At 56.2% G+C, this 26,874-nt stretch overlaps 2 protein-coding genes across 3 annotated transcripts; one reads left to right on the top strand and one right to left on the bottom strand.

The window, feature by feature from the left end:
• Positions 1–5,501: 5,501 nt before the first annotated feature.
• On the bottom strand, positions 5,502–10,236 carry PDCD5 (programmed cell death 5). Of its 2 annotated transcripts, none has more exons than XM_073560828.1 (6): positions 10,099–10,236; positions 7,215–7,255; positions 6,804–6,865; positions 6,609–6,700; positions 6,355–6,426; positions 5,502–5,876 (listed from the first exon to the last, which is right to left on the bottom strand). In XM_073560828.1, the coding sequence occupies exons 1-6, from the start codon at positions 10,162–10,164 to the stop codon at positions 5,832–5,834; spliced, it is 378 nt and encodes a 125-aa protein (XP_073416929.1). In that variant the 5' UTR covers positions 10,165–10,236; the 3' UTR covers positions 5,502–5,831. The 2 variants fall into 2 exon arrangements, with proteins under 2 accessions (XP_073416929.1, XP_073416928.1); XM_073560827.1 differs by having other exon boundaries at positions 10,078–10,213.
• A 5,901-nt stretch (positions 10,237–16,137) lies between these two features.
• DNAJA2 (DnaJ heat shock protein family (Hsp40) member A2) lies at positions 16,138–26,874 on the top strand. The gene is made up of 9 exons (XM_073560821.1): positions 16,138–16,329; positions 21,826–21,885; positions 22,346–22,566; positions 22,813–22,893; positions 23,168–23,301; positions 23,509–23,705; positions 24,148–24,292; positions 24,384–24,511; positions 26,227–26,874. The coding sequence occupies exons 1-9, from the start codon at positions 16,252–16,254 to the stop codon at positions 26,413–26,415; spliced, it is 1,233 nt and encodes a 410-aa protein (XP_073416922.1). The 5' UTR covers positions 16,138–16,251; the 3' UTR covers positions 26,416–26,874.

Genomic DNA, 26,874 nt, shown 5'->3' with positions numbered 1-26,874 from the left:
GTCGACCTCCCAATTGGAAGGGACCCACGGGAGACCGATGGTAGTCATGCGGACGTAGACCGTCCAGATCTAGATCTGGACGGTCTTCCCTGGGAAGAGTGGGACCGCCAGGACGGAGTGGGCCTGAAGGAAACCTTCTTTCTTTCCCGACGTGCCTGTGGCCTTTGCTGGTTGGAAGGGTTTTCCGCCGTATTGAAACGGCGGAAAGTCCGAAAGGGACGAAACTGACGCCTTGGAGGAGGTCTGCGAGGCTTGGAGGGGAGAAGAGAACTCGTACCTCCGGTAGCGTCCTTAATAATCTGATCCAATTGTGATCCGAAGAGACGCACTCCCTGAAAAGGCAGATTGGTCAGAGACTTTTTAGAGGACAAGTCCGCCTGCCAGGCCTTGAGCCAAATTGTACGTCGGATTGCCACGATGTTACTTGACGCCTGAACTGCGCAAGATGCGGCATCCAAGGAGGCAGAAAGCAGATAATCCCCCGCATGGGAAATCTGATTGGCGAGATCGGCCAAATGCTCTGGTCGTGCCTTATCCAGAATGCCCTGCCGAAGGTCATCTGCCCAAGTGGATATGGCCTTTGCTGCCCAAGAAGAAACAAAGACTGGACATACCGCTGCTGATGCCGCTTCGAAGGCAGATTTTGCTAGAGATTCTATGATCCTATCATTAGAATCTTTTAGCGACGCCACACCTGACAGCGGAAGGACCGTATTATTAGAAAGTCTGGACACGGGAGGGTCCACCGAGGGAGAAGCGGCCCAGTTGTCCGTGAGCTCTTTAGCAAACGGGTACAGCACGCCGAGACGCTTTCCTCTTTGAAAGCGTCTGGTCGGATCTTCTCTCTCCTTTGTAAAAATCTTTCCAAACTCAGAATGGAAGGGAAACACCCTGGATGGTGTTTCCGCCCGTCTGGACGAAACCTCCTGATCTGAGGATTTCGCAGGGGCGTCAGCGATGTCAAAGGTATGGTGAATCGCGGCAATGAGGTTTTGCACCGTAACCTTCATGTTCGCATCCTGGTCCGAATCCAGCTCTAAGACCCCTTCCGATTCCAAAAGCGCTTCGCCTGACTCGGGGGAGGAGGCCCGAGAGGGAGACTGCTGGGGACCATGGGGTGAGGTAGGACGAGGGGAGGACTCCGCCTGGAGGTCCTGCCTGGGCCTCTTGCGACTGCCGCTGGCTGGCTCAGATGGGACGTCCTGAGACGTGCTGGGTCCCGCCGAAGCTCCCAAGGACAACTTGTCCAGAACGGCTACTAGGGACTGAGACACCTTGATGAGGTCTGCCACTGACTGTGATTGAGAGGAGGCCCAACCCGGCATGGGGGGCTCACTCGCCCCTGGGGCTATGGATGGCTCCTGAGCGGCGTCGGGCTGGACGCAGAGCGGGTACGATCAGACTTAGCGTTGGACATAGTGAAAAGAGAGGCAGTGCCGGCCGGTTTGGGGACAGAAGGCAGAGAAGGGTGTCAGTCTGCAGGTGCAGAGCTACTCACGGTCCGGTGTCCCCAAGGGCGACGCTCTCTGATCTGGCTGCAGCATGAGGCCAGGCCAATCTGGCTGAAAAAAGGCCCAGCGACCGAAATCCGGCAGGGAATGAGGTCCGGCTGGCAGGCTGAAAGATGGCGACCACCAAGGAAAGGGCGCGCTGCCAGAGGGAGAAGGGCGGAGCTCGCTGCAGAGATCCCCTTAGCACCGCCCGCTGTCCAATAGCAGGCTGGTGTGAGGCAAGGGGGCTGGGAAGGCCTAGGACGGGCGGGAGAGAAGCCCGCTTAGAAGAAAGGGGCAGGGGGCGTGGCCGCGACGCAGCGGTAGGCCCGAGATGAAGCCGGGTCCTAAATTAATAGCGCCGGCCGCCTGTCAGCAAGGGGTCGGCGCGGAAAACGCGCCGCAACACCGGGCCGCAACCCCGGGCCGCGTCCCTGCTTCCCACAGCCCAACCCCTGTTTACCCCTGCCGTGATGAAGGGCGGGGGGTTGGGTGGTGCAGAACAAGGCCCGAAAGAACAGGGGCCTTCATGGATGCGGCGACCGTGGGGAGAAGCGGGCGCGCAGGCCCTACCGTGGTCCCCTGGCGACCGCCTTAGGATGAAAACGCCGGGGGACCGCTAGACCGCATACTCACCCAGGCCGGGGGCCACAATAAAGGTACCTGAGAATCCCACGCTGTCTGTCGTCTTTATGGAATCCACGCCTCGTCCAACCTTCAGACTCTGGTAGGCGAGATGGTGGGAGGCGGGGGGCAAGGACCGTCCGTGAAGCTGGCACGCACCTGTGCGAGGCTCCTGGTCCTGCCGCGGAGACCTATGAGGATACGGGGTGGCAGTACACGCCGTACTCATAGTCTCTTTGTGGGAGTACGGATGTGACTGTTCACTCCGTATCCCTCCGAAACCTGTAAAGGAACGATGCACGACGAGGTAGATAGGGGTCTAATAAAAGACCCGTGTCCACTTCCTACTGACACTAAGCTAAACTGAGGAACTTCCTGCCGGTCGGTGGGGTGTACACTGCGGAGGAGGAGCTAACCTTTTTTTGTGCATAGTGTCAGCCTCCTAGTGGCAGCAGCATACACCCATGGTCTCTGTGTCCCCCAATAAGGCGAACGAGAAACACTGTTTGGGCGCATGGCAGAGCTTGGAAGGGAAGGAGCACCATTTGACTTTTTCAACTCAGAACTGGCTGGAATTGAGATCAGACACCATGTCACGTTTGGAGAGCCCCTGATGTGCCCAAACAGTGGAAACCCCCCAATTATAACTCCAACCCTAACCCCAACACACCCCTAACCCTAATGGGAAAATGGAAATAAATACATTTTCTTTTAATTTTATTATTTTTCCCTAACTAAGGGGGTGATAACGGGGGGTTTGATTTACTATTTATGTGGGTTTTTATGTTTGGCAGCTGTCACACGCTAAAAGACGCTTTTTATTGTAAAAATAGTTTTTGCATCACCACATATTGAGAGCTATAATTTTTCCGTATTTTGACCCACCGAGTCAAGTGAGGTCTTATTTTTTGCGGGACGAGTTGATGTTTTTATTGCTACCATTTTGGGGCACGTGACATTTTTTGATCACTTTTTATTCCGATTTTTGGGACGCAGAATGAACAAAAACCAGCGTTTCATGAATTTCTTTTGGGGGAGTGCGTTTACACCGTTCCGCGGGCAGTAAAATTGATAAGGCGGTTTTATTCTTCGGGTCGGTACGGTTACAGCGATACCTCATTTAGGTCGTTTTTTTATGTTTTGTCGGTTTTATGCAATGAAAACTATTTTATATAAAAAATAATTATTTTTGCATCGCTTTATTCTGCGAGCTATAACTATTTTATTTTTTCGCTGATGATGCTGTGTGGCGGCTCGTTTTTTGCGGGACAAGATGACGTTTTCAGCGATACCATGGATATTTATATGCGCCTTTTTGATCGCGCGTTATTGCACTTTTTGTTTGGCGGTATGATAAATTATTTTTTGCTTAGTTTATTTTTATTTTTTAAGGGTTCGCTAAAGGGGTTAACTAATGGGACAGTTTTATAGGGCGGGTCGTTACGGACGCGGTGATACCTAATATGTGTACTTTTATTTTTTTTTTTCTAATTTGGCGATTTTTTAAAAATTATTTTAACACTTTTTTTTTTTTTTTAACTTTATTACATAGTCCCAGGTGGGACATCACTGTCCTGTGACAGATCGCTGATCTGTCACATCACAGATCACTGTGACAGATCAGCGACCTGTCACAGACACTACTGCAGACTTCCTCATGCCTGCGCTTTGCAGGCACTGAGGAAGCCAGCTCCCTGCAGGCCCCCGTCGCCATCTTGGATTCGGGGGCCTGCAGGAAAGGAGCCCCCCGCTGCAGCGCTGCACATTGCGCTGCCGTGGGGGGCTCACTGAAGCACGGAGGGAGCCCCCTCCCTGCCGATGCTTCCCTTTAACCCCCGGTACACCGCGATCATGTTTGTCCGTGACCGCCCCTGACACATTGTGCCTGGTGTCAGCTGTGATAATCAGCTGACACCCGGCCGCGATCAGCGGCGCTCACCACGTGGACGCCGCTGATCGCGCTAGACGTACTATCCCGTCCATGGGCATAGGGGCCCGTGTCCCATGGACGGGATAGTAAGTCTGATGTCAGAAAGGGGTTAAATTATTTTTACACTTTTTTTTTTTAAACTTTATTGCATTGTACCAGGTGGGACATCACTGTCCTGTGACAGATCAGCGATCTGTCACAGGCACTGCTGCAGACTCTCTCATGCCTGCGCTTTGCAGGCAGTGAGGAAGTCAGCTCCCTACAGGCCCCCGTCGCCATCTTGGATTCGGGGGCCTGTAGGGAAAGAGCCCCCCGCAGCAGCGTTGCACATTGCGCTGCCATGGGGGGCTTAGGGAAGAAAGGAGGGAACCACCTCCCTGCCGATGCTTCCCTTTAACCCCCGGTACACTGCGATCGTGTTTGATTGTGGTGTACAAGGGGTTAACGTGTCGGGGGCGGTCCGTCACCGCCCCTGACACATTGTGCCAGGTGTCAGCTGTGATAATCAGCTGACACCCGGCCGCGATCAGCGGCGCTCACCACGTGGGCGCAGCTGATCGCTATGACGTACTATCCCGTCCCTGGGAATTAAGTCCCAGGGCACATGGACGGGATAGTACGTCTGCTGGCAGAAAGGGGTTAAACACCACCACGGGGTGGCGCTCAAAGCAATCCGACAATCACAACCATAAGTCTGCTGGAGCCCTCTGGTTGTCATGGTGACCTGCGTTAATGTGACAGGGGTCACCGATGGGCAAGATTAGTGACACGCTTCCGGTAAGCGCGAGTTAAATGCCGTTGTCAAACTGACAGCAGAATTTTACAGCTGTGGGTGGATTGTGATATCACCCACAGCTGTGGCATGCAAACATCAGCTGTATAGATTAGCTGATATGTGCCCAGGAAGGTGCAGACTCGGCGCTGGAGCCAGCACCTAAACAGGGGGAATCCGACATCAGCGTACTCTTACATCAAATGTCAGAAAGGGGTTAAGCTCTACCGTTTGGTATATACAGCTCTTAGAGACCTATGTCTCTATGGTAACAGACTGCAAACCCCATGTAGTCTGATTACCCCCACCAGTAATATTCCCATCTGTTCTCCACCTCAAATACCAAGAAAATGAGGTCAGACTACACCGGGCTTGTTTGTTGTCTGTTACCATGGCGAGGCATTGTTCTGCAGATGAATTGTGAACTGTGGTCATTGTTCCTACTTTAGGCGCTTAAACGATGGTGATGAAGGTACACTTTTAGGCTGGGGGGGGGGTCACACATGCGAGAAACACGGCCGAGTCTCGCATGTGAATACCCGGCACTGCCGCTGGGACTCAGGAGCGTGTGACTGCACGGCAATGCCTGGAGCCGCAGTGCCGGGTATTTATAGACGAGACTCGGCCGTGTTTCTCACATGTGTGATCCTGGCCTGATTGTTAATATAGCACTCCACCATAGATGTACAGCACAAAAGAACTTTATTCTTCACATCAGGAGAAAACCATGACCCGCCGGTCACAGACATATCCACCCCCTCATGGTACAAAAAGTTTCAGGTGATTGAAGTGTCCAAATAATTTAGAAGTTTAAAAGGGGCGGGGGGTAATAATTGAGGAACGGTGGGGTGTAACATCAGATGCTGCCGTTATCACGCAGCGTGGTCCGTCCTTACTGGAGGCGGCTGCTCAATTATTTGACAAAAAAAATAACCAAAAAAACCCCAGGACTACGAGACCCTCAGTGAGGAAAAATGTAAAGCAAGTGCTCGGGGTGCAGGGTGGGGGCCGAGCCTCAGTCATCGTCCTCGTCAGAGTCCATCACTCGCCTTCTGTTAAACTGCAAGAAAAGAAGCAAATGATCTCAGAAAGGCGGCGACATTGCCAAAACCTGATCGCGGGGCACGGCGGAAAGACAACTGGTGCCGATCGATCCATCGGCCGTGAGACGAGAGCTCTGAGAACCAACCATCAAAAAGAAGAGCTGCAGCGGCCGGGAGTTAAGTGGTGGTACTCTCGCCCTGCGGCCAGAAAGTATGGATAACGTCATCTGCAAAGGGTTTCAGTTTTGCCATAGCTTAAGAATTAAAGAAATGGTGGAGGGGCAGCTACGGGGGTCTTCACTGGGTTTTTTTTTTGCAATGTGAAAATAACACCGCAGCGCCTGTGAACTATGTAATATCCTTCCATTAGAAAGACCACTCAGGATGTCTGACCACCATACTTTATACTACTAGTAACCTACCTCCAAGAAAAAAAAAAAAATTTATACACACACACATATACACACTTGCACCCACAACCCTGCCACCTCTTACCGTCACCGTCGTCTTCTTTTCTGTCTGCTGACTGACCTTCTCCAAAATTTCTATTAGTCCTTGTTCAGAGAGCTGAGGAAAGGAAGGAGAGGGCGTTACCGGGGGGCCAATACATTGCAGACACCCCCTGCTTGTTGATGGTTTCTATGTTTTCACAAATAGTAAAAGCGCTGATCAGATGAAAGTTCCATGCACCCCCAGCCGTGGACGGAGCTTGGGGGTTGTAGTACCGTGTGGGATCAGCAGACACTCGCCTTGCCACCTAGTTGCCCAAATCTCGCCATCTGGATCAGGTAGTTCTCCACAGCTTTGGCTTTTTCCGGCTTCACTAGCGCCAAATTATTCACTGGGGGGGGAAAAAAAGTTTCATTATTTTACTCCATTTACTTCCCATGGTAACTGCCCCTCCCCCCGGGACCACCACAATCCCTGAGCGGGGGGATACTCACGTCTGGCCCGGGCAGCCTGGCTCAGGACCTGAGATAAGATGCTGTTCCTCATTTCATCCTCCCTGTAATGAGAGCAGAAGGTTAGAGGGTCCGCAGCCCAGAGCCCCCAGCAAGGCTCAGTCTGAACGCGGCCACATCTAATGACCGGGCAGCACCGCTCCTGTCCAGGGCCCATGCTCTCACTAGCCGCTGTGAGGCTCATTTTCCGGGGGCTTATCCCAGGAGGGGTCTGCAGCCAATGTGGGCAGCCCAGGACATGGTCCACGGTCGGCCGACCCCATCGAAATCAACGAGCTCAAGACCGCTCATCTAACGGAAGAGGGAAAAAAGAGACCAATGGCAGCGGCCAACAACACTGCTGCGGGGGCACAGACTCCTGCTGGGGGCTGAGGTACCTCCAGGTGATATTACCTCTGTTTGGCCTCTTGCTGAGCCTGCTCGCTCCCCCCGTCCTGAGGACAGAAAGACAACATGTGTCAGCGACAGACAGCGGGACACTGTACAACTAGCAGATGTGGGGGAGGGGGGACGGCGGAGGGACACACACACGAGGAGGGGGGGACGGCGGAGGGACACACACACACGAGGAGGAGGGGGGGGGGACGGCGGAGAGACACACACACGAGGAGGAGGGGGGGGGACGGCGGAGAGACACACACACGAGGAGGGGGGGGGGACGGCGGAGAGACACACACGAGGAGGGGGGGGACGGCGGAGAGACACACACACACACACACACGAGGAGGAGGGGGGGACGGCGGAGAGACACACACACACGAGGAGGAGGGGGGGACGGCGGAGAGACACACACACACGAGGAGAAGGGGGGGACGGCGGAGAGACACACACACGAGGAGGAGGGGGGGACGGCGGAGAGACACACACACGAGGAGGAGGGGGGGACGGCGGAGAGACACACACACACGAGGAGGAGGGGGGGACGGCGGAGAGACACACACACGAGGAGGAGGGGGGGACGGCGGAGAGACACACACACGAGGAGGAGGGGGGGACGGCGGAGAGACACACACACGAGGAGGAGGGGGGGGGACGGCGGAGAGACACACACACGAGGAGGAGGGGGGGACGGCGGAGAGACACACACACGAGGAGGAGGGGGGGACGGCGGAGAGACACACACACGAGGAGGAGGGGGGGACGGCGGAGAGACACACACACGAGGAGGAGGGGGGGACGGCGGAGAGACACACACACGAGGAGGAGGGGGGGACGGCGGAGAGACACACACACGAGGAGGAGGGGGGGACGGCGGAGAGACACACACACGAGGAGGAGGGGGGGACGGCGGAGAGACACACACACGAGGAGGGGGGGGGACGGCGGAGAGACACACACACGAGGAGGAGGGGGGGGACGGCGGAGAGACACACACACGAGGAGGAGGGGGGGGGACGGCGGAGAGACACACACACGAGGAGGAGGGGGGGACGGCGGAGAGACACACACACGAGGAGGAGGGGGGGACGGCGGAGGGACACACACGAGGAGGAGGGGGGGACGGCGGAGAGACACACACACGAGGAGGAGGGGGGGACGGCGGAGAGACACACACACGAGGAGGAGGGGGGGACGGCGGAGAGACACACACACGAGGAGGAGGGGGGGACGGCGGAGAGACACACACACGAGGAGGAGGGGGGGACGGCGGAGAGACACACACACGAGGAGGAGGGGGGGACGGCGGAGAGACACACACACGAGGAGGAGGGGGGGACGGCGGAGAGACACACACACGAGGAGGAGGGGGGGACGGCGGAGAGACACACACACGAGGAGGAGGGGGGGACGGCGGAGAGACACACACACGAGGAGGAGGGGGGGACGGCGGAGAGACACACACACGAGGAGGAGGGGGGGACGGCGGAGAGACACACACACGAGGAGGAGGGGGGGACGGCGGAGAGACACACACACGAGGAGGTGGGGGGACGGCGGAGAGACACACACACGAGGAGGAGGGGGGGACGGCGGAGAGACACACACACGAGGAGGAGGGGGGGACGGCGGAGAGACACACACACGAGGAGGAGGGGGGGACGGCGGAGAGACACACACACGAGGAGGAGGGGGGGACGGCGGAGAGACACACACACGAGGAGGAGGGGGGGACGGCGGAGAGACACACACACGAGGAGGAGGGGGGGACGGCGGAGAGACACACACACGAGGAGGAGGGGGGGACGGCGGAGAGACACACACGAGGAGGAGGGGGGACGGCGGAGAGACACACACGAGGAGGAGGGGGGGACGGCGGAGAGACACACACGAGGAGGAGGGGGGGGACGGCGGAGGGACACACACGAGGAGGGGGGGGGACGGCGGAGGGACACACACGAGGAGGAGGGGGGGACGGCGGAGGGACACACACACGAGGAGGAGGGGGGGACGGCGGAGGGACACACACACGAGGAGGAGGGGGGGACGGCGGAGGGACACACACACGAGGAGGAGGGGGGGACGGCGGAGGGACACACACACGAGGAGGAGGGGGGGACGGCGGAGGGACACACACACGAGGAGGAGGGGGGGACGGCGGAGGGACACACACACGAGGAGGAGGGGGGGACGGCGGAGGGACACACACACGAGGAGGAGGGGGGGACGGCGGAGGGACACACACACGAGGAGGAGGGGGGGACGGCGGAGGGACACACACACGAGGAGGAGGGGGGGACGGCGGAGGGACACACACACGAGGAGGAGGGGGGGACGGCGGAGAGACACACACACGAGGAGGAGGGGGGGACGGCGGAGAGACACACACACACGAGGAGGAGGGGGGGACGGCGGAGGGACACACACACACGAGGAGGAGGGGGGACGGCGGAGGGACACACACACACGAGGAGGAGGGGGGGACGGCGGAGGAACACACACACGAGGAGGAGGGGGGGGACGGCGGAGGGACACACACGAGGAGGAGGGGGGGGACGGCGGAGGGACACACACGAGGAGGAGGGGGGGGACGGCGGAGGGACACACACGAGGAGGAGGGGGGGACGGCGGAGGGACACACACGAGGAGGAGGGGGGGACGGCGGAGGGACACACACGAGGAGGAGGGGGGGACGGCGGAGGGACACACACGAGGAGGAGGGGGGACGGCGGAGGGACACACACACACACACACACACGAGGAGGAGGGGGGGACGGCGGAGGGACACACGAGGAGGGGGGGACATACACGGGTGGGCATCACACACATGGATTGGGGGCGCAAACTGACCCCCTCGCTGCTCCCGCCCCTCACGCACAGTGATGCCGGCGTCCCTCACCCCTTGCCGGCCCTGTAGCTCCGCCAGCCGCTGCTTCCTGATCGCTTCCAGCTCCGGGTCCGCCATCCTGCTGACACCCGACACAGCCCGCTTGAGCCTCCCCCGTTACCGTCTGCGTGTGACGTCACCGCGCTCATCTACTCTGCAGACATCACCAGCAGATCGCGGAGACTCCAGAGATTCCGCATCAGGGATCCATTTATGAGGCTGTTACATAGAAACCTGCACAGCCAGAGCCTGAGATCAGGGAGCAGATTGTACAGTCACCAATGCTCAACACCAGCCAATCATCACACAACACTGTTATGGGGGGTCAGGGGATGACGCTCCGTTATGGGGGAGCTGTGGGTGACGTGTCATTATGGGGGATTTGTGGATGAAGCTGTTATGGGGGATCTGTGGATGACGCACTGTTATGGGGGATCTGCGTGTGACGCTGTTATGGGGGATCTGCGGGTGACGCTGCTATGGGGGATCTGGCACCGTTATGGGGGATCTGTGGATGACACACCGTTATGGGGGATCTGTGGGTGACGCACTGTTATGGGGGATCTGTGGGTGACGCACTGTTATGGGGGATTTGTGGATGAAGCTGTTATGGGGGATCTGTGGATGACGCTCTGTTATGGGGGAGCTGTGGGTGACGCTCCGTTATGGAGGATCTGTGGGTGACGCTGTTATGGGGGATCTGCGGGTGACGCTGTTATGGGGGATCTGTGGGTGACGCTCCGTTATGGGGGATCTGTGGGTGACGCTCCGTTATGGGGGAGCTGTGGGTGACGCTCCGTTATGGAGGATCTGTGGGTGACGCTGTTATGGGGGATCTGTGGGTGACGCTGCTATGGGGGATCTGGCACCGTTATGGGGGATCTGTGGGTGAGGCACCGTTATGGGGGATCTGTGGATGACACACCGTTATGGGGGATCTGTGGGTGACACGCTGTTATTGGGGATCTGTGGGTGACGCACTGTTATGGGGGATCTGTGGATGACGCACTGTTACGGGGGGATCTGTCGACGTGCTGTAATGGGGGATCTGTGGATGACGCACTTTTATGGGGGATCTGTGGATGACGCTCTGTTATGGGGGATCTGTGGATGACGCTCTGTTATGGGGGATCTGTGGATGACGCACTTACGGGGGATCTGTGGATGACGCACCGTTATGGGGGATCTGTGGGTGACACGCTGTTATTGGGGATCTGTGGGTGACGCACTGTTATGGGGATCTGTGGATGACGCACTGTTACGGGGGATCTGTCGACGCGCTGTAATGGGGGATCTGTGGATGACGCACTTTTATGGGGGATCTGTGGATGACGCACTTACGGGGGATCTGTGGATGACGCACTTACGGGGGATCTGTGGATGACGCTCTGTTATGGGGGGATCTGTGGATGACGCACTTACGGGGGATCTGTGGATGACGCACTGTTACGGGGGATCTGTGGATGATGCGCTGTTACGGGGGATCTGTGGATGATGCGCTGTTACGGGGGATCTGTGGATGACGCACTTTTACGGGGGATATGAGGATGACGCTCTGTTATGTGGATCTGTGGATGATGCGCTGTTACTTACAGGGGATCTGTGGATGATGGGGGATCTGTGGATAACGCTCCATTATGTGGGAGCTGTGGGTGATGCTCTGTTATGGGGGATATGCGGATGACGCACTGTTATGGGGGATCTCTAGATGACACACTGTTATGGGAGATCTGTTTGATGACGCACTGATATGGGGATCTGTGGATGATGCACTGTTATGGGGGATCTGTGGATGATGCGCTGTTATGGGGGATCTGTGGGTGAGGCACTGTTATGGGGTATCTGTGGATGACGCGCTGTTATGTGGGATCTGTGGATGACACGCTGTTATGGGGGATCTGTGGATGACGCACTGTTATGGGGATCTGTGGATGACGCACTGTTATGGGGATCTGTGGATGACGCACTGTTATGGGGGATCTGTGGATGACGCGCTGTTATGGAGGATCTGTGGGTGACGCGCTGTTACGGGGGATCTGTGGATGATGCGCTGTTACGGGGATCTGTGGATGACGCGCTTTTATGGGGGATCTGTGGATGACGCGCTTTTACGGGGGATCTGTGGATGACGCGCTTTTATGGGGGATCTGTGGATGACGCGCTGTTATGGGGATCTGTGGATGACGCACTGTTACGGGGGATCTGTGGATGACACATTATTATCGCTAAGTTTCCGTCTCTTGGGCCCTGTCTCCGGGGGATCTTGTCTCTGGGGTCCTGTTTCCGTGGGTATTGTCCCTGTCTTGAGGGTTTCCAGTCCCCGGGGTCCTTGTCTCTGGAGGTCACTGTCTCTGAGGTCCAGGTCTCTGGGGGTTCCTTGTTTCTGGGGGTCCCTCTCTCCAGGGTCCTTGTCTCTGGGGGTCCCTGTTTCCGGGGTTCTTGTCTCTGGGGGTCCCTATCTCAGGGATCCCTGTTTCCGGGGTGCTTGTCTCTGGGGTTCCTTATTTCTGAGGTCCCTGTCTCTAGGGGTCCTTGTCTCTGGGGTCCCTTGTTTCTAGTGGTCCTTGTCCCCGGGGTTCCTTGTTTCTGGTGGTCTCTCTCTCCGGAGTCCCTTGTTTCCTGGGTCCCTTGTTTCTGAGGTTCTTGTCTCTGGGGGTCCTTGTTTCTGGGGGCTCCTTGTTTCTAAGGTTCTTGTCTCTGGGGGTTCCTTGTTTCTGGGGTCCTTGTCTCAGGGGTCCTTTGTTTCTGAGGTCCTTGTCTCTGGGGGTCCTTGTTTCTGGGGGCTCCTTGTTTCTGAGGTCCTTGTCTCTGGGGGTCCTTGTTTCTGGGGGCTCCTTGTTTCTGAGGTTCTTGTCTCTGGGGGTCCTTGTTTCTGGGGGGTCCCTTGTTTCTGGTGGTCCCTGTCTCTGGGGTCTCTTGTTTCTGGTGGTCCCTGTCTCTGGGGTCTCTTGTTTCTGGTGGTCCCTGTCTCTGAGGGCCTTGTTTCTGGTGGCACTGTCTCTGGGGTCTCTTGTTTCTGGTGGTCCCTGTCTCTGGGGTCTCTTGTTTCTGGTGGTCCCTGTCTCTGAGAGGCTTGTTTCTGGTGGCACTGTCTCTGGGGTCTCTTGTCTCTGGGGTCTCTTGTTTCTGGTGGTCCCTGTCTCTGGGGTCTCTTGTTTCTGATGGTCCCTGTCTCTGAGGGCCTTGTTTCTGGTGGCACTGTCTCTGGGGTCTCTTGTTTCTGGTGGTCCCTGTCTCTGAGGGCCTTGTTTCTGATGGTCCCTGTCTCTGAGGGCATTGTTTCTGGGGTCTCTTGTTTCTGGTGGTCCCTGTCTCTGAGGGCCTTGTTTCTGGTGGCACTGTCTCTGGGGTCTCTTGTCTCTGGGGTCTCTTGTTTCTGGTGGTCCCTGTCTCTGGGGTCTCTTGTTTCTGGTGGTCCCTGTCTCTGGGGTCTCTTGTTTCTGGTGGTCCCTGTCTCTGAGGGCCTTGTTTCTGGTGGTCCCTGTCTCTGGGGTCCCTTGTTTCTGATGGTCCCTGTCTCTGGGGTCTCTTGTTTCTGGTGGTCCCTGTCTCTGAGGGCCTTGTTTCTGGTGGTCCCTGTCTCTGGGGTCCCTTGTTTCTGGTGGTCCCTGTCTCTGTTGCCTCTTGTTTCTGGTGGTCCCTGTCTCTGTTGCCTCTTGTTTCTGGTGGTCCCTGTCTCTGGGGTCTCTTGTTTCTGATGGTCCCTGTCTCTGGGGTCTCTTGTTTCTGGTGGTCCCTGTCTCTGGGGTCTCTTGTTTCTGGTGGTCCCTGTCTCTGGGGTCTCTTGTTTCTGATGGTCCCTGTCTCTGGGGTCTCTTGTTTCTGGTGGTCCCTGTCTCTGGGGTCTCTTGTTTCTGGTGGTCCCTGTCTCTGGGGTCCCTTGTTTCTGATGGTCCCTGTCTCTGAGGTCCTTGTTTCTGGTGGTCCCTGTCTCTGGGGTCTCTTGTCTCTGAGGGCCTTGTTTCTGGTGGTCCCTGTCTCTGAGGGCCTTGTTTCTGGTGGTCCCTGTCTCTGGGGTCTCTTGTTTCTGATGGTCCCTGTCTCTGGGGTCTCTTTTTTCTGGTGGTCCCTGTCTCTGGGGTCTCTTGTTTCTGATGGTCCCTGTCTCTGGGGTCTCTTGTTTCTGGTGGCACTGTCTCTGGGGTCTCTTGTTTCTGATGGTCCCTGTCTCTGGGGTCTCTTGTTTCTGGTGGTCCCTGTCTCTGGGGTCTCTTGTTTCTGGTGGTCCCTGTCTCTGAGGGCCTTGTTTCTGGTGGTCCCTGTCTCTGGGGTCTCTTGTTTCTGATGGTCCCTGTCTCTGGGGTCTCTTGTTTCTGGTGGCACTGTCTCTGGGGTCTCTTGTTTCTGATGGTCCCTGTCTCTGGAGTCTCTTGTTTCTGGTGGTCCCTGTCTCTGGGGTCTCTTGTTTCTGATGGTCCCTGTCTCTGGGGTCTCTTGTTTCTGGTGGCACTGTCTCTGGGGTCTCTTGTTTCTGATGGTCCCTGTCTCTGGGGTCTCTTGTTTCTGGTGGTCCCTGTCTCTGGGGTCTCTTGTTTCTGATGGTCCCTGTCTCTGGGGTCTCTTGTTTCTGGTGGCACTGTCTCTGGGGTCTCTTGTTTCTGATGGTCCCTGTCTCTGGGGTCTCTTGTTTCTGGTGGTCCCTGTCTCTGGGGTCTCTTTTTTCTGGTGGTCCCTGTCTCTGGGGTCTCTTGTTTCTGGTGGTCCCTGTCTCTGAGGGCCTTGTTTCTGGTGGCACTGTCTCTGGGGTCTCTTTTTTCTGGTGGTCCCTGTCTCTGGGGTCTCTTGTTTCTGGTGGTCCCTGTCTCTGGGGTCTCTTGTTTCTGGTGGTCCCTGTCTCTGGGGTCTCTTGTTTCTGGTGGTCCCTGTCTCTGGGGTCTCTTGTTTCTGGTGGTCCCTGTCTCTGAGGGCCTTGTTTCTGGTGGTCCCTGTCTCTGGGGTCTCTTGTTTCTGGTGGTCCCTGTCTCTGGGGTCCCTTGTTTCTGATGGTCCCTGTCTCTGGGGTCTCTTGTTTCTGGTGGTCCCTGTCTCTGGGGTCTCTTGTTTCTGGTGGTCCCTGTCTCTGGGGTCTCGTTTCTGGTGGTCCCTGTCTCTGGGGTCTCTTGTTTCTGGTGGTCCCTGTCTCTGGGGTCTCTTGTTTCTGGTGGTCCCTGTCTCTGGGGTCTCTTGTTTCTGGTGGTCCCTGTCTCTGGGGTCTCTTGTTTCTGGTGGTCCCTGTCTCTGGGGTCTCTTGTTTCTGATGGTCCCTGTCTCTGGGGTCTCTTGTTTCTGATGGTGCCTGTCTCTGAGGGCCTTGTTTCTGGTGGTCCCTGTCTCTGGGGTCTCTTGTTTCTGATGGTCCCTGTCTCTGAGGGCCTTGTTTCTGGTGGTCCCTGTCTCTGAGGGCCTTGTTTCTGGTGGCACTGTCTCTGAGGGCCTTGTTTCTGGTGGTCCCTGTCTCTGGGGTCTCTTGTTTCTGGTGGCACTGTCTCTGAGGGCCTTGTTTCTGGTGGTCCCTGTCTCTGGGGTCCCTTGTTTCTGGTGGTCCCTGTCTCTGGGGTCTCTTGTTTCTGATGGTGCCTGTCTCTGAGGGCCTTGTTTCTGGTGGTCCCTGTCTCTGGGGTCTCTTGTTTCTGATGGTCCCTGTCTCTGAGGGCCTTGTTTCTGGTGGTCCCTGTCTCTGGGGTCCCTTGTTTCTGGTGGTCCCTGTCTCTGGGGTCTCTTGTTTCTGATGGTGCCTGTCTCTGAGGGCCTTGTTTCTGGTGGTCCCTGTCTCTGGGGTCTCTTGTTTCTGATGGTCCCTGTCTCTGAGGGCCTTGTTTCTGGTGGTCCCTGTCTCTGGGGTCTCTTGTTTCTGATGGTCCCTGTCTCTGAGGGCCTTGTTTCTGGTGGTCCCTGTCTCTGGGGTCTCTTGTTTCTGATGGTCCCTGTCTCTGGGGTCTCTTGTTTCTGGTGGTCCCTGTCTCTGGGGTCCCTTGTCTCTGGGGCCCCTGACTGTCCCGGTCTCCGCCTGTGTAGACGTCACTGGGGGGAATACTGTATTCGGAGTCGCAGTGAGTGTGGGCGGGGCTTCGGTGACGTAATCGCATCACGTGTCCTGTGACGTCCCGCTCGTCGTTTCCGGCCGCTTCTCCCTCGTTCCCGGGGTCTCTCTCCTCAGTCCCCGCTCTCTGCTCGCAGTCTCCGGCCATGTCTAACGTCGCCGACACCAAACTGTACGACCTGCTCGGGCTGCAGCCTGGCGCCAGCGAGAACGAGCTGAAGAAGGTGAGTGAGAGGTCGGCGGGGACGGGGCCGCCATGCCGGCCGGAGAGAGGGGACGGGAGCGGGCAGAGGCCGAGAGGAGCCGCCGGGGGTGTGCGAGGAGTGGGCCCGGGAGGACGAGGGCTCCGGGGTCAGTGCAGGCCGCGGCTCCTCCTCCTCCTCCCCGGGTATTAGTCAGCGGCTTGTGGCCTGTGCGCGGGGAGACGGCGGCCCCGGGGCCGAGAGCGCGGCCTCCAGAGAGCGTCCCCCGGGGCCGAGAGCGCGGCCTCCAGAGAGCGTCCCCCGGGGCCGAGAGCGCGGCCTCCAGAGAGCGTCCCCCGGGGCCGAGAGCGCGGCCTCCAGAGAGCGTCCCCCGGGGCCCCGAGAGCGCGGCCTCCAGAGAGCGTCCCCCGGGGCCCCGAGAGCGCGGCCTCCAGAGAGCGTCCCCCGGGGCCCCGAGAGCGCGGCCTCCAGAGAGCGTCCCCCGGGGCCCCGAGAGCGCGGCCTCCAGAGAGCGTCCCCCGGGGCCCCGAGAGCGCGGCCTCCAGAGAGCGTCCCCCGGGGCCCCGAGAGCGCGGCCTCCAGAGAGCGTCCCCCGGGGCCCCGAGAGCGCGGCCTCCAGAGAGCGTCCCCCGGGGCCCCGAGAGCGCGGCCTCCAGAGAGCGTCCCCCGGGGCCCCGAGAGCGCGGCCTCCAGAGAGCGTCCCCCGGGGCCCCGAGAGCGCGGCCTCCAGAGAGCGTCCCCCGGGGCCCCGAGAGCGCGGCCTCCAGAGAGCGTCCCCCGGGGCCCCGAGAGCGCGGCCTCCAGAGAGCGTCCCCCGGGGCCCCGAGAGCGCGGCCTCCAGAGAGCGTCCCCCGGGGCCCCGAGAGCGCGGCCTCCAGAGAGCGTCCCCCGGGGCCCCGAGAGCGCGGCCTCCAGAGAGCGTCCCCCGGGGCCCCGAGAGCGCGGCCTCCAGAGAGCGTCCCCCGGGGCCCCGAGAGCGCGGCCTCCAGAGAGCGTCCCCCGGGGCCCCGAGAGCGCGGCCTCCAGAGAGCGTCCCCCGGGGCCCCGAGAGCGCGGCCTCCAGAGAGCGTCCCCCGGGGCCCCGAGAGCGCGGCCTCCAGAGAGCGTCCCCCGGGGCCCCGAGAGCGCGGCCTCCAGAGAGCGTCCCCCGGGGCCCCGAGAGCGCGGCCTCCAGAGAGCGTCCCCCGGGGCCCCGGCCTCCAGAGAGCGTCCCCCGGGGCCCCGGCCTCCAGAGAGCGTCCCCCGGGGCCCCGGCCTCCAGAGAGCGTCCCCCGGGGCCCCGGCCTCCAGAGAGCGTCCCCCGGGGCCCCGGCCTCCAGAGAGCGTCCCCCGGGGCCCCGGCCTCCAGAGAGCGTCCCCCGGGGCCCCGGCCTCCAGAGAGCGTCCCCCGGGGCCCCGGCCTCCAGAGAGCGTCCCCCGGGGCCCCGGCCTCCAGAGAGCGTCCCCCGGGGCCCCGGCCTCCAGAGAGCGTCCCCCGGGGCCCCGGCCTCCAGAGAGCGTCCCCCGGGGCCCCGGCCTCCAGAGAGCGTCCCCCGGGGCCCCGGCCTCCAGAGAGCGTCCCCCGGGGCCCCGGCCTCCAGAGAGCGTCCCCCGAGAGCGCGGCCTCCAGAGAGCGTCCCCCGAGAGCGCGGCCTCCAGAGAGCGTCCCCCGAGAGCGCGGCCTCCAGAGAGCGTCCCCCGAGAGCGCGGCCTCCAGAGAGCGTCCCCCGAGAGCGCGGCCTCCAGAGAGCGTCCCCCGAGAGCGCGGCCTCCAGAGAGCGTCCCCCGAGAGCGCGGCCTCCAGAGAGCGTCCCCCGAGAGCGCGGCCTCCAGAGAGCGTCCCCCGAGAGCGCGGCCCCCCAGAGAGCGGGCCCCGAGAGCGCGGCCCCCCAGAGAGCGGGCCCCGAGAGCGCGGCCCCCCAGAGAGCGGGCCCCGAGAGCGCGGCCCCCCAGAGAGCGGGCCCCGAGAGCGCGGCCCCCCAGAGAGCGGGCCCCGAGAGCGCGGCCCCCCAGAGAGCGGGCCCCGAGAGCGCGGCCCCCCAGAGAGCGGGCCCCGAGAGCGCGGCCCCCCAGAGAGCGGGCCCCGAGAGCGCGGCCCCCCAGAGAGCGGGCCCCGAGAGCGCGGCCCCCCAGAGAGCGGGCCCCGAGAGCGCGGCCCCCCAGAGAGCGGGCCCCGAGAGCGCGGCCCCCCAGAGAGCGGGCCCCGAGAGCGCGGCCCCCCAGAGAGCGGGCCCCGAGAGCGCGGCCCCCCAGAGAGCGGGCCCCGAGAGCGCGGCCCCCCAGAGAGCGGGCCCCGAGAGCGCGGCCCCCCAGAGAGCGGGCCCCAGAGAGCGCGGCCCCCAGAGAGCGTCCCCCGGGGCCCCGAGAGCGCGGCCCCCAGAGAGCGCTGGGCCCAGAGCGCGTCCCCCGGGGCCCAGAGCGCGTCCTCCAGAGAGCGCGGCCCTCAGACCAGAGAGCGGCCTCCGTGCCCACCCAAACCATGGCCCAATGCCCCCCCAGAATGTGCCAACCCCCTGGACCGCGGCCTTGTGCCCCCATGGACTGCAGCCCAGTGCTCCCCCAGGATGTGCCCCCCCCCCCCGGACTGCAGCCCTGTGGCCCCCCCCCCCCCCCTTAAGAATGTACCTCCCTGGACTGCGACCCTATCTGCGAAATTCCTCCCTCCTGGACTGGGGCCCTGCCTCTGACATTGTCCCCTGCACTGGGGTCTTACCTGCTAATACCCCCCCCCCCCCCCCCCGGTTGGTTATTCGTGCCTGTTCCTTAAATATGTTCTGACATCACCGATGACAGCGTCCTCATTAGCGGCGTCATCATTAGCATCTGCCGTTCTCTGGTTGCTGCTCACCTGGGAATAAGACAGTGACGTCAGCAGGAAGGAAACTCCATGATGTCAGCGCTGGCCGCGAGCTCTGCAGGGATTTAGCTGCATCTGTCGGTTCCTAATTATACCCCATTTTTGCCTTTGACATTTATGCTGTGTGTCTGAACCTTCGGGACTCTTTTTATTTTCTTATTTATAATTGTGATCCAGGATTTGACATTAAATTAATTCACAGCCTATAAAATAAAAATAGCACAATAATAGGGTATAATTGGTATGTGCGCACCATTTTGTACACAGACCGGCTGGTAATTAAGGACGTCCAGTGGTGACCTGTGAGGCTGCGGCACGTGATGTTACTCATCTGTGTAATTATAAGTGTTTGATGTGGGAACATTGTGAAGATATTTGTTTTCATCGTCACGTATCCAGCATGATGGCGCCTGAGTCACATAGCAAATACCCACGGAGGTGCCGGCTAAGCCAGGAGCTGTATGCAGTGCTATATCCCTGGGGTGAACCCCACTCTCTACTGGAAGTTATGTAGATGTCCTCTACACAATCAGCTCAGCCACTGTGCACTATTCTGCTGGTGCAGTCACTGTGTACATACATTACATTACTGATCCTGAGTTACATCCTGTATTATACTCCAGAGCTGCACTCACTATTCTGCTGGTGCAGTCCTTGTGTACATACATTACTGATCCTGAGTTACATCCTGTATTATACTCCAGAGCTGCACTCACTATTCTGCTGGTGCAGTCACTGTGTACATACATTACATTACTGATCGTGAGTTGCATCCTGTATTATACCCCAGAGCTGCACTCACTATTCTGCTGGTGCGGTCACTGTGTACATACATTACTGATCCTGAGTTACATCCTGTATTATACTCCAGAGCTGCACTCACTATTCTGCTGGTGCAGTCACTGTGTACATACATTACATTACTGATCCTGAGTTGCATCCTGTATTATACCCCAGAGCTGCACTCGCTATTCTGCTGGTGCAGTCACTGTGTACATACATTACATTACTGATCCTGATACATCCTGTATTATACTCCAGAGCTGCACTCACTATTCTGCTGGTGCAGTCACTGTGTACATACATTACTGATCCTGAGTTACATCCTGTATTATACTCCAGAGCTGCACTCACTAGTCTGTTGGTGCAGTCACTGTGTACATACATTACTGATCGTGAGTTGCATCCTGTATTATACCCCAGAGCTGCACTCACTATTCTGCTGGTGCGGTCACTGTGTACATACATTACTGATCCTGAGTTACATCCTGTATTATACTCCAGAGCTGCACTCACTATTCTGCTGGTGCAGTCACTGTGTACATAAGTTACATTACTGATCCTGATACATCCTGTATTATACTCCAGAGCTGCACTCACTATTCTGCTGGTGCAGTCACTGTGTACATACATTACTGATCCTGAGTTACATCCTGTATTATACTCCAGAGCTGCACTCACTAGTCTGTTGGTGCAGTCACAGTGTACATACATTACATTACTGATCCTGAGTTACATCCTGTATTATACTCCAGAGCTGCACTCACTATTCTGCTGGTGCAGTCACGGTGTACATACATTACTGATCGTGAGTTGCATCCTGTATTATACCCCAGAGCTGCACTCACTATTCTGCTGGTGCGGTCACTGTGTACATACATTACTGATCCTGAGTTACATCCTGTATTATACTCCAGAGCTGCACTCACTATTCTGCTGGTGCAGTCACTGTGTACATACATTACATTACTGATCCTGAGTTACATCCTGTATTATACTCCAGAGCTGCACTCACTAGTCTGTTGGTGCAGTCACTGTGTACATACATTACATTACTGATCCTGAGTTACATCCTGTATTATACCCCAGAGCTGCACTCACTATTCTGCTGGTGCAGTCACTGTGTACATACATTACATTACTGATCCTGAGTTACATCCTGTATTATACTCCAGAGCTGCACTCACTATTCTGCTGGTGCAGTCACTGTGTACATACATTACATTACTGATCCTGAGTTACATCCTGTATTATACTCCAGAGCTGCACTCACTAGTCTGTTGGTGCAGTCACTGTGTACATACATTACATTACTGATCCTGAGTTACATCCTGTATTATACCCCAGAGCTGCACTCACTATTCTGCTGGTGCAGTCACTGTGTACATACATTACATTACTGATCCTGAGTTACATCCTGTATTATACTCCAGAGCTGCACTCACTATTCTGCTGGTGCAGTCACTGTGTACATACATAACTGATCCTGAGTTACATCCTGTATTATACTCCAGAGCTGCACTCACTAGTCTGTTGGTGCAGTCACTGTGTACATACATTACATTACTGATCCTGAGTTACATCCTGTATTATACCCCAGAGCTGCACACACTGTTCTGTTGGTGCAGTCACTGTGTACATACATTACATTACTGATCCTGAGTTACATCCTGTATTATACCCCAGAGCTGCACACACTGTTCTGCTGGTGCAGTCACTGTGTACATACATTACATTACTGATCCTGAGTTACATCCTGTATTATACTCCAGAGCTGCACTCACTAGTCTGTTGGTGCAGTCTCCCCAAAGGAGTCCGCTCTGGTTACACGTATCTGCAGGTCACTGTGGCTTTGTATACATTGGGTAATAATCCGTGTATCTCATCTTTCTCTGATACAGGCGTACCGCAAGCTGGCCAAGGAGTATCACCCTGACAAGAACCCCAATGCCGGAGACAAGGTAACTGCGTCGGTCCTTGCTGTTTTTGATTGTCTGCAGTAGAGGACCCCGCAGTGACTCCGGCGGCTGCTGATGTGACGTGGCCGCTGTTCGCGTTGGGCGGGTCATGGCCTGGGTTCCCTGTATGAGCAGGGACCCCCATTGTATGTTCCCGCAGCCGTACGTCGCCCTCCTTCGTCCTTGCAGTTGGTCCCTACTGATTTCTCTCTGTAATGTGAGACTGTTGGCAGCTTTGCTGTAATATATTAATATACCTGCTTGCTGTCAGTGACTGCAACATCGTTATAGAACTAAAGTACAAAAAGATTGCTGCATCTGTGAAGCCTCCGATTCACATTTAGCCATGGAGACTCCATCCGGATGTCTCGTGATCACTACCTGGGGGTGTAAATGACTCTAGTCCTGGTTTTGGAGGGGAGGAGGGCAGATTTCGGCTTCACGCTTCCGCTTTGATTTACAGTTCAAGGAAATCAGCTTTGCCTATGAAGTCTTGTCCAATCCAGAGAAGCGAGAGCTGTACGACCGATATGGGGAGCAGGGCCTGCGGGAAGGAAGCGGAGGTGGCGGCATGGATGACATATTCTCACACATTTTCGGAGGTGGTCTCTTCGGTTTCATGGGTGGACAGAATCGAAGTCGCAACGGAAGACGGAGAGGAGAAGACATGATGCACCCTCTAAAGTGAGTGCCAGTGTGAATGGAAACGCGTCGGGCCCTGTCTGCTTATATGACCGCCCTGTGATACACTAGCCTCCCGTCCTTTTTCGTGTCCGCCCTGTGATACAGTAGACTTCCGTCCCTTTTGTGACTGCCCTGTGATGTGCCGGACCCCCATCCTTTCACGTGGCCGCCCCGGACCCCCGTCCGTCTACGTAACAGTATTGTGATAACCAGGACTTTTGCATTCTTATGTAATCGCCTTTCTAGGGTATCATTAGAAGATTTATACAACGGAAAGACCACCAAACTTCAGCTCAGCAAGAACGTGCTGTGCAGCTCCTGTAACGGGTGAGTCCGTCCCTCCGCTCCCCTCCAGGTTCTCGCTTTTCCATGTCTCATACAGAATAACCTGGTGTGAACAGAGCAAAGTTCTGCAGCTTCTCTAATATACTTTATTCAGTTTCTTGTAAATGTTTTTCACAATCTGCTTACTGTGTTTGAGTGGGGGGAAACATACACATTAACATCCAGGGGTGGGAAACCTGTACTGTCCGGATACTTTTCATCGCAGAGGGTTCGTTTCAGTGTTTCCTTACTCACCGCAAGTCATTTCTTTCTTCAGACAAGGTGGGAAGACCGGAGCGGTTCAGAAGTGTTCAGCTTGCAGAGGCCGGGGCGTGCGTATCATGATCAGACAGCTGGCTCCGGGCATGGTGCAGCAGATGCAGTCCGTCTGCTCCGACTGTAACGGGGAAGGTAAGGAAAGGGTTAATGCAGAGGGTCCTGTCTGGTCCCAGTGACCCCTTGGCCATAAAGTAGTCACAACCTCTGCCACATGTCCGTGCACTTTATTACATACATCATTATAAGGCAGGTCTTTGCCCCTAGTTGTGCCTTTTACATTTATTTTGCACTGGATTTGTGTCTTCTATGCATCATATATATTATTTTTTTTAATTTCAGGGGAAGTAATTAATGAAAAAGACCGCTGTAAAAAATGTGAGGGCAAAAAAGTTATCAAAGAAGTGAAAATTCTGGAAGTTCACGTTGATAAAGGCATGAAGCACGGGCAGAAAATCACATTCACCGGAGAAGCCGATCAGGCCCCTGGTGTAGAGCCGGGCGACATTGTCCTGGTCCTGCAAGAGAAAGAGCATGAGGTAAGAGACGTCGACGGCCACAAATACTACATGGGTCTTTCCTGAAATACTCTGTACTGCTTTAGTTATCACTAGTGATGAGTGAATGTGTTCTCTGAGCATGCTCTGGTGCTAACCAAGAGTCTTCAGCGTGCTTGAAAAATATGTTCGAGTCCCTGCGGCTGCATGTCTTGTGGCTGTTCGACTGCTGCAATACATGCAGCGGTTGCATGTTTGTTAGGTAATCCCTGAATGTGTTGCAGCTGTTGAACAGCCACGAGACATGCAGGTGCGGGGACTCAAACATAATTTTCAAGCACATTTGCTCATCACTAGTTATCACACTTTGATCTTCATCGTCATGCCACCCTCGTACCAGTGTCTACATAAGTGGAGCGCTCTCTGCCCCCGTAAACTCCTTACGCAGCCCTACAGATAAATTAACCACCGCTGTCGTCCGCAGTCTTTTCAGAGAGACGGCAACGACCTGCACATGACGCACAAGATCGGCCTTGTCGAGGCTTTGTGTGGATTTCAGTTCACCTTCAAGCACCTCGATGCACGTCAGATCGTCGTCAAATATCCTCCAGGAAAAGTCATCGAGCCAGGTAATGATCGTACGGTCAGGCCTTGCAATGCTCGCACTCTTTAGCTTAATTAACAACTCTTTGTGTTTTGTTTTTTTTTTTTCTTTCCCAGGGTCGGTTCGTGTCGTTCGGGGTGAGGGCATGCCACAGTACCGCAATCCTTTTGAAAAAGGCGACCTCTTCATAAAATTCGACGTCCAATTTCCAGAAAACAATTGGATTAACCCAGAAAAACTCACGGTGAGTCTGAAATAATTGTCAGACTTTTACATCTACAGGGTCCAGGACCATCAATCAGGTTATAACTTATTGCTTACTATTGTGGTCATCGGGTCTATAGGGGTATTCCTAAAATGGAACTGATTGCTGGGGGTCGGACCATTGGAGAGCCTGAGAATGCGGCTATTAAATGGAGGAACCAGATTCCCTATTAATGGAGTGGAGATGTGCACGCTTGATTTATGGGACTGCCAGAAGGAGTAGAGGTTGAGCATGCACAGCTCCAATCTATGGGACTGCTGGGAGGTTAGAGGTGTGCGCACGGGATCTACGGGACTTGTCGGCCGACACAGAGATGACGTTGGAGCTGTGCATGCTTTATCTATGGGATTGCTGGCCGACGCAGAGGTTGGAGTTTTGTACACTTGATCTGTAGGACTGCCAGACAGGCAGTGGTCGAGCACATGCACTCACTTCTTTTAAGAAGGCCGTGGCAGAGGTCGGAGGTGTGCATGCTCGATCTATGGGACTCCTGGCCGACGCAGAGGTAAGAGGTGTGCACGCTTGATCTACGGAACTGCCGTTCGATTCAGAGGTTGGAGTTGTCTACACTCGATCTATGGGACTGGCCGGCAGAGCAGAGGTCGAGCGCATGCACTCACCCCTTTTAAGGTTGGAGGGTGCACGCTCGATCTATGGGACTGCCGTTCGATTCAGAGGTTGGAGTTGTCTACACTCGATCTATGGGACTGGCAGGCAGAGCAATGGTCGAGCGCATGCAATCACTCCTTTTAAGGTCGGAGGTGTGCACGCTCGATCTACGGGACTGACGGAAGAAGCAGAGCAGAGGTGTGCTCGCTTGATCTATGGGACTGCCAGACAGAGCAGAGGTTGGGCACATGCACTCACTACTTTTATGAAGGAAGGCAGGAGTTCCTAGAAGTTAGGCTAATTTCACACTTGCTTTTTTTTGCAGCGCGTTTTTCCCACAAAAAAACGCATTGAACAAACGCATACAAATCCTGTGTTTTTTTTCAAGCATTTTTGAGCATGCATGAAAAAAACGCAGCGTTTTTATGCGTTTGTATGCGTTTTTAGTGCGTTTTTACCGCGGTTGCGTTTTTTCCAACATTAGGTGGCCCCTCACACTAACCCAAACCATGACTTTACTGACCCTGACCCTAACCCTTAACCAAACCATACTAACCCTAAACCCTAGCTAACCCTAACCCTAAACCCCCTTAACTAACCCAAACCCCTAAATTCCCTTGTCCAACTAATGGTAAAAAAAAAACGCATTCGCAAAAAAACGCATACATAAGCATGCCTATGCTCACCCATAGACTTAAAATGGGTGTCTTGCTGTAAAAAAAACGCATTGCGCGCTCATGCGTTTTTTTGAGGCAAGTCGGACGCCCAAAAAATGCAACAGGATGCATTTTGTGCGCCCGAGCGCATACCGCAAAAAAACGCATGCGCGGAAAAACGTGTACAAACGCATGTGTATGCGCACATAAGCGCATCCCATGCAAAGTATAGGGAAAAAAAAACGCATGCGCTATTTAGCGCTAAAATACCGCGAAAAAAAACGCAAGTGTGAAACCAGCCTTAGGAAGTCATTATTTTGAGAATAGCCCTTCAAGGATTGAGTTATACCGAGATCGCAGTGCAGTTGGGATTCAGTGGTGTCCACAGATCTATACATGTAGTTCATCGAAATTTCTCTTTACTTACAGGAACTTGAAGATCTGCTTCCAGCCAGACCAGAAACTACCAACGTGACCGGAGAGACAGAGGAGGTAGACCTTCAAGAATTTGACAGCACCCGTGGCTCAGCAGGAGGACAGAGGCGCGAGGCGTACAACGACAGCTCAGATGACGAGACCAGCCACCACGGCCCCGGCGTTCAGTGTGCGCACCAGTAACCAATTCTATGCAGAATTGCACAACAAACAAGGATTTTGTTTCAGATAATTATAATTATTTTTTTGCCTGTTCTATTTGTTTTGTTTTTTTTTTCGTTTCTGCGACCCAGAGAATTGCCCCAATGGTTCTGATATGACGGACATCTCCGACGCTGTACTTGCAACTTTTAAATTGGTTCGATTTAGTATTTTCAGAGTGTTATAATTTAATCTGTGTAAACTAACCACACGGCTTTACCTGCAGTTCTGACGAGAAAAAATTTAAAATCCCCAAAAAAAAGACGAGACGTAAATCTGCCGCTCTTTGTACCAGCCGCTTGATTCTTACCAGTCTGTGTAGATTTTCCGTTTCCTCTTACGTTTGGACCTGTACTGTGTATGTTTTTTGTTCTGAAGCTGTGTATTTGGCTGCACTTACATGACCTGCTACATATAGAATAAACAATTTCATGGTCTGTA

This window comes from Dendrobates tinctorius, unplaced genomic scaffold (genome assembly GCF_039654945.1).
Source record: "Dendrobates tinctorius isolate UK_male_01 unplaced genomic scaffold, ASM3965494v1 ptg000307l, whole genome shotgun sequence".
NCBI lineage: Eukaryota > Metazoa > Chordata > Amphibia > Anura > Dendrobatidae > Dendrobates > Dendrobates tinctorius.
This window is presented reverse-complemented; position numbering and strand designations above follow the sequence as displayed.

Coding starts and splice junctions, on each gene's coding strand:
- DNAJA2 (XM_073560821.1), top strand. CDS start 16,252: ATGTCTAACGTCGCCGACACCAAACTGTACGACCTGCTCGGGCTGCAG. Junction 16,330..21,825: donor GCGAGAACGAGCTGAAGAAG/GTGAGTGAGAGG, acceptor TCTCTGATACAG/GCGTACCGCAAGCTGGCCAA. Junction 23,302..23,508: donor CTCCGACTGTAACGGGGAAG/GTAAGGAAAGGG, acceptor TTTTAATTTCAG/GGGAAGTAATTAATGAAAAA.
- PDCD5 (XM_073560827.1), bottom strand. CDS start 10,164: ATGGCGGACCCGGAGCTGGAAGCGATCAGGAAGCAGCGGCTGGCGGAG. Junction 6,866..7,214: donor CAGCAAGAGGCCAAACAGAG/GTAATATCACCT, acceptor CTCTCATTACAG/GGAGGATGAAATGAGGAACA. Junction 5,877..6,354: donor AAAAGAAGACGACGGTGACG/GTAAGAGGTGGC, acceptor CTTTTCTTGCAG/TTTAACAGAAGGCGAGTGAT.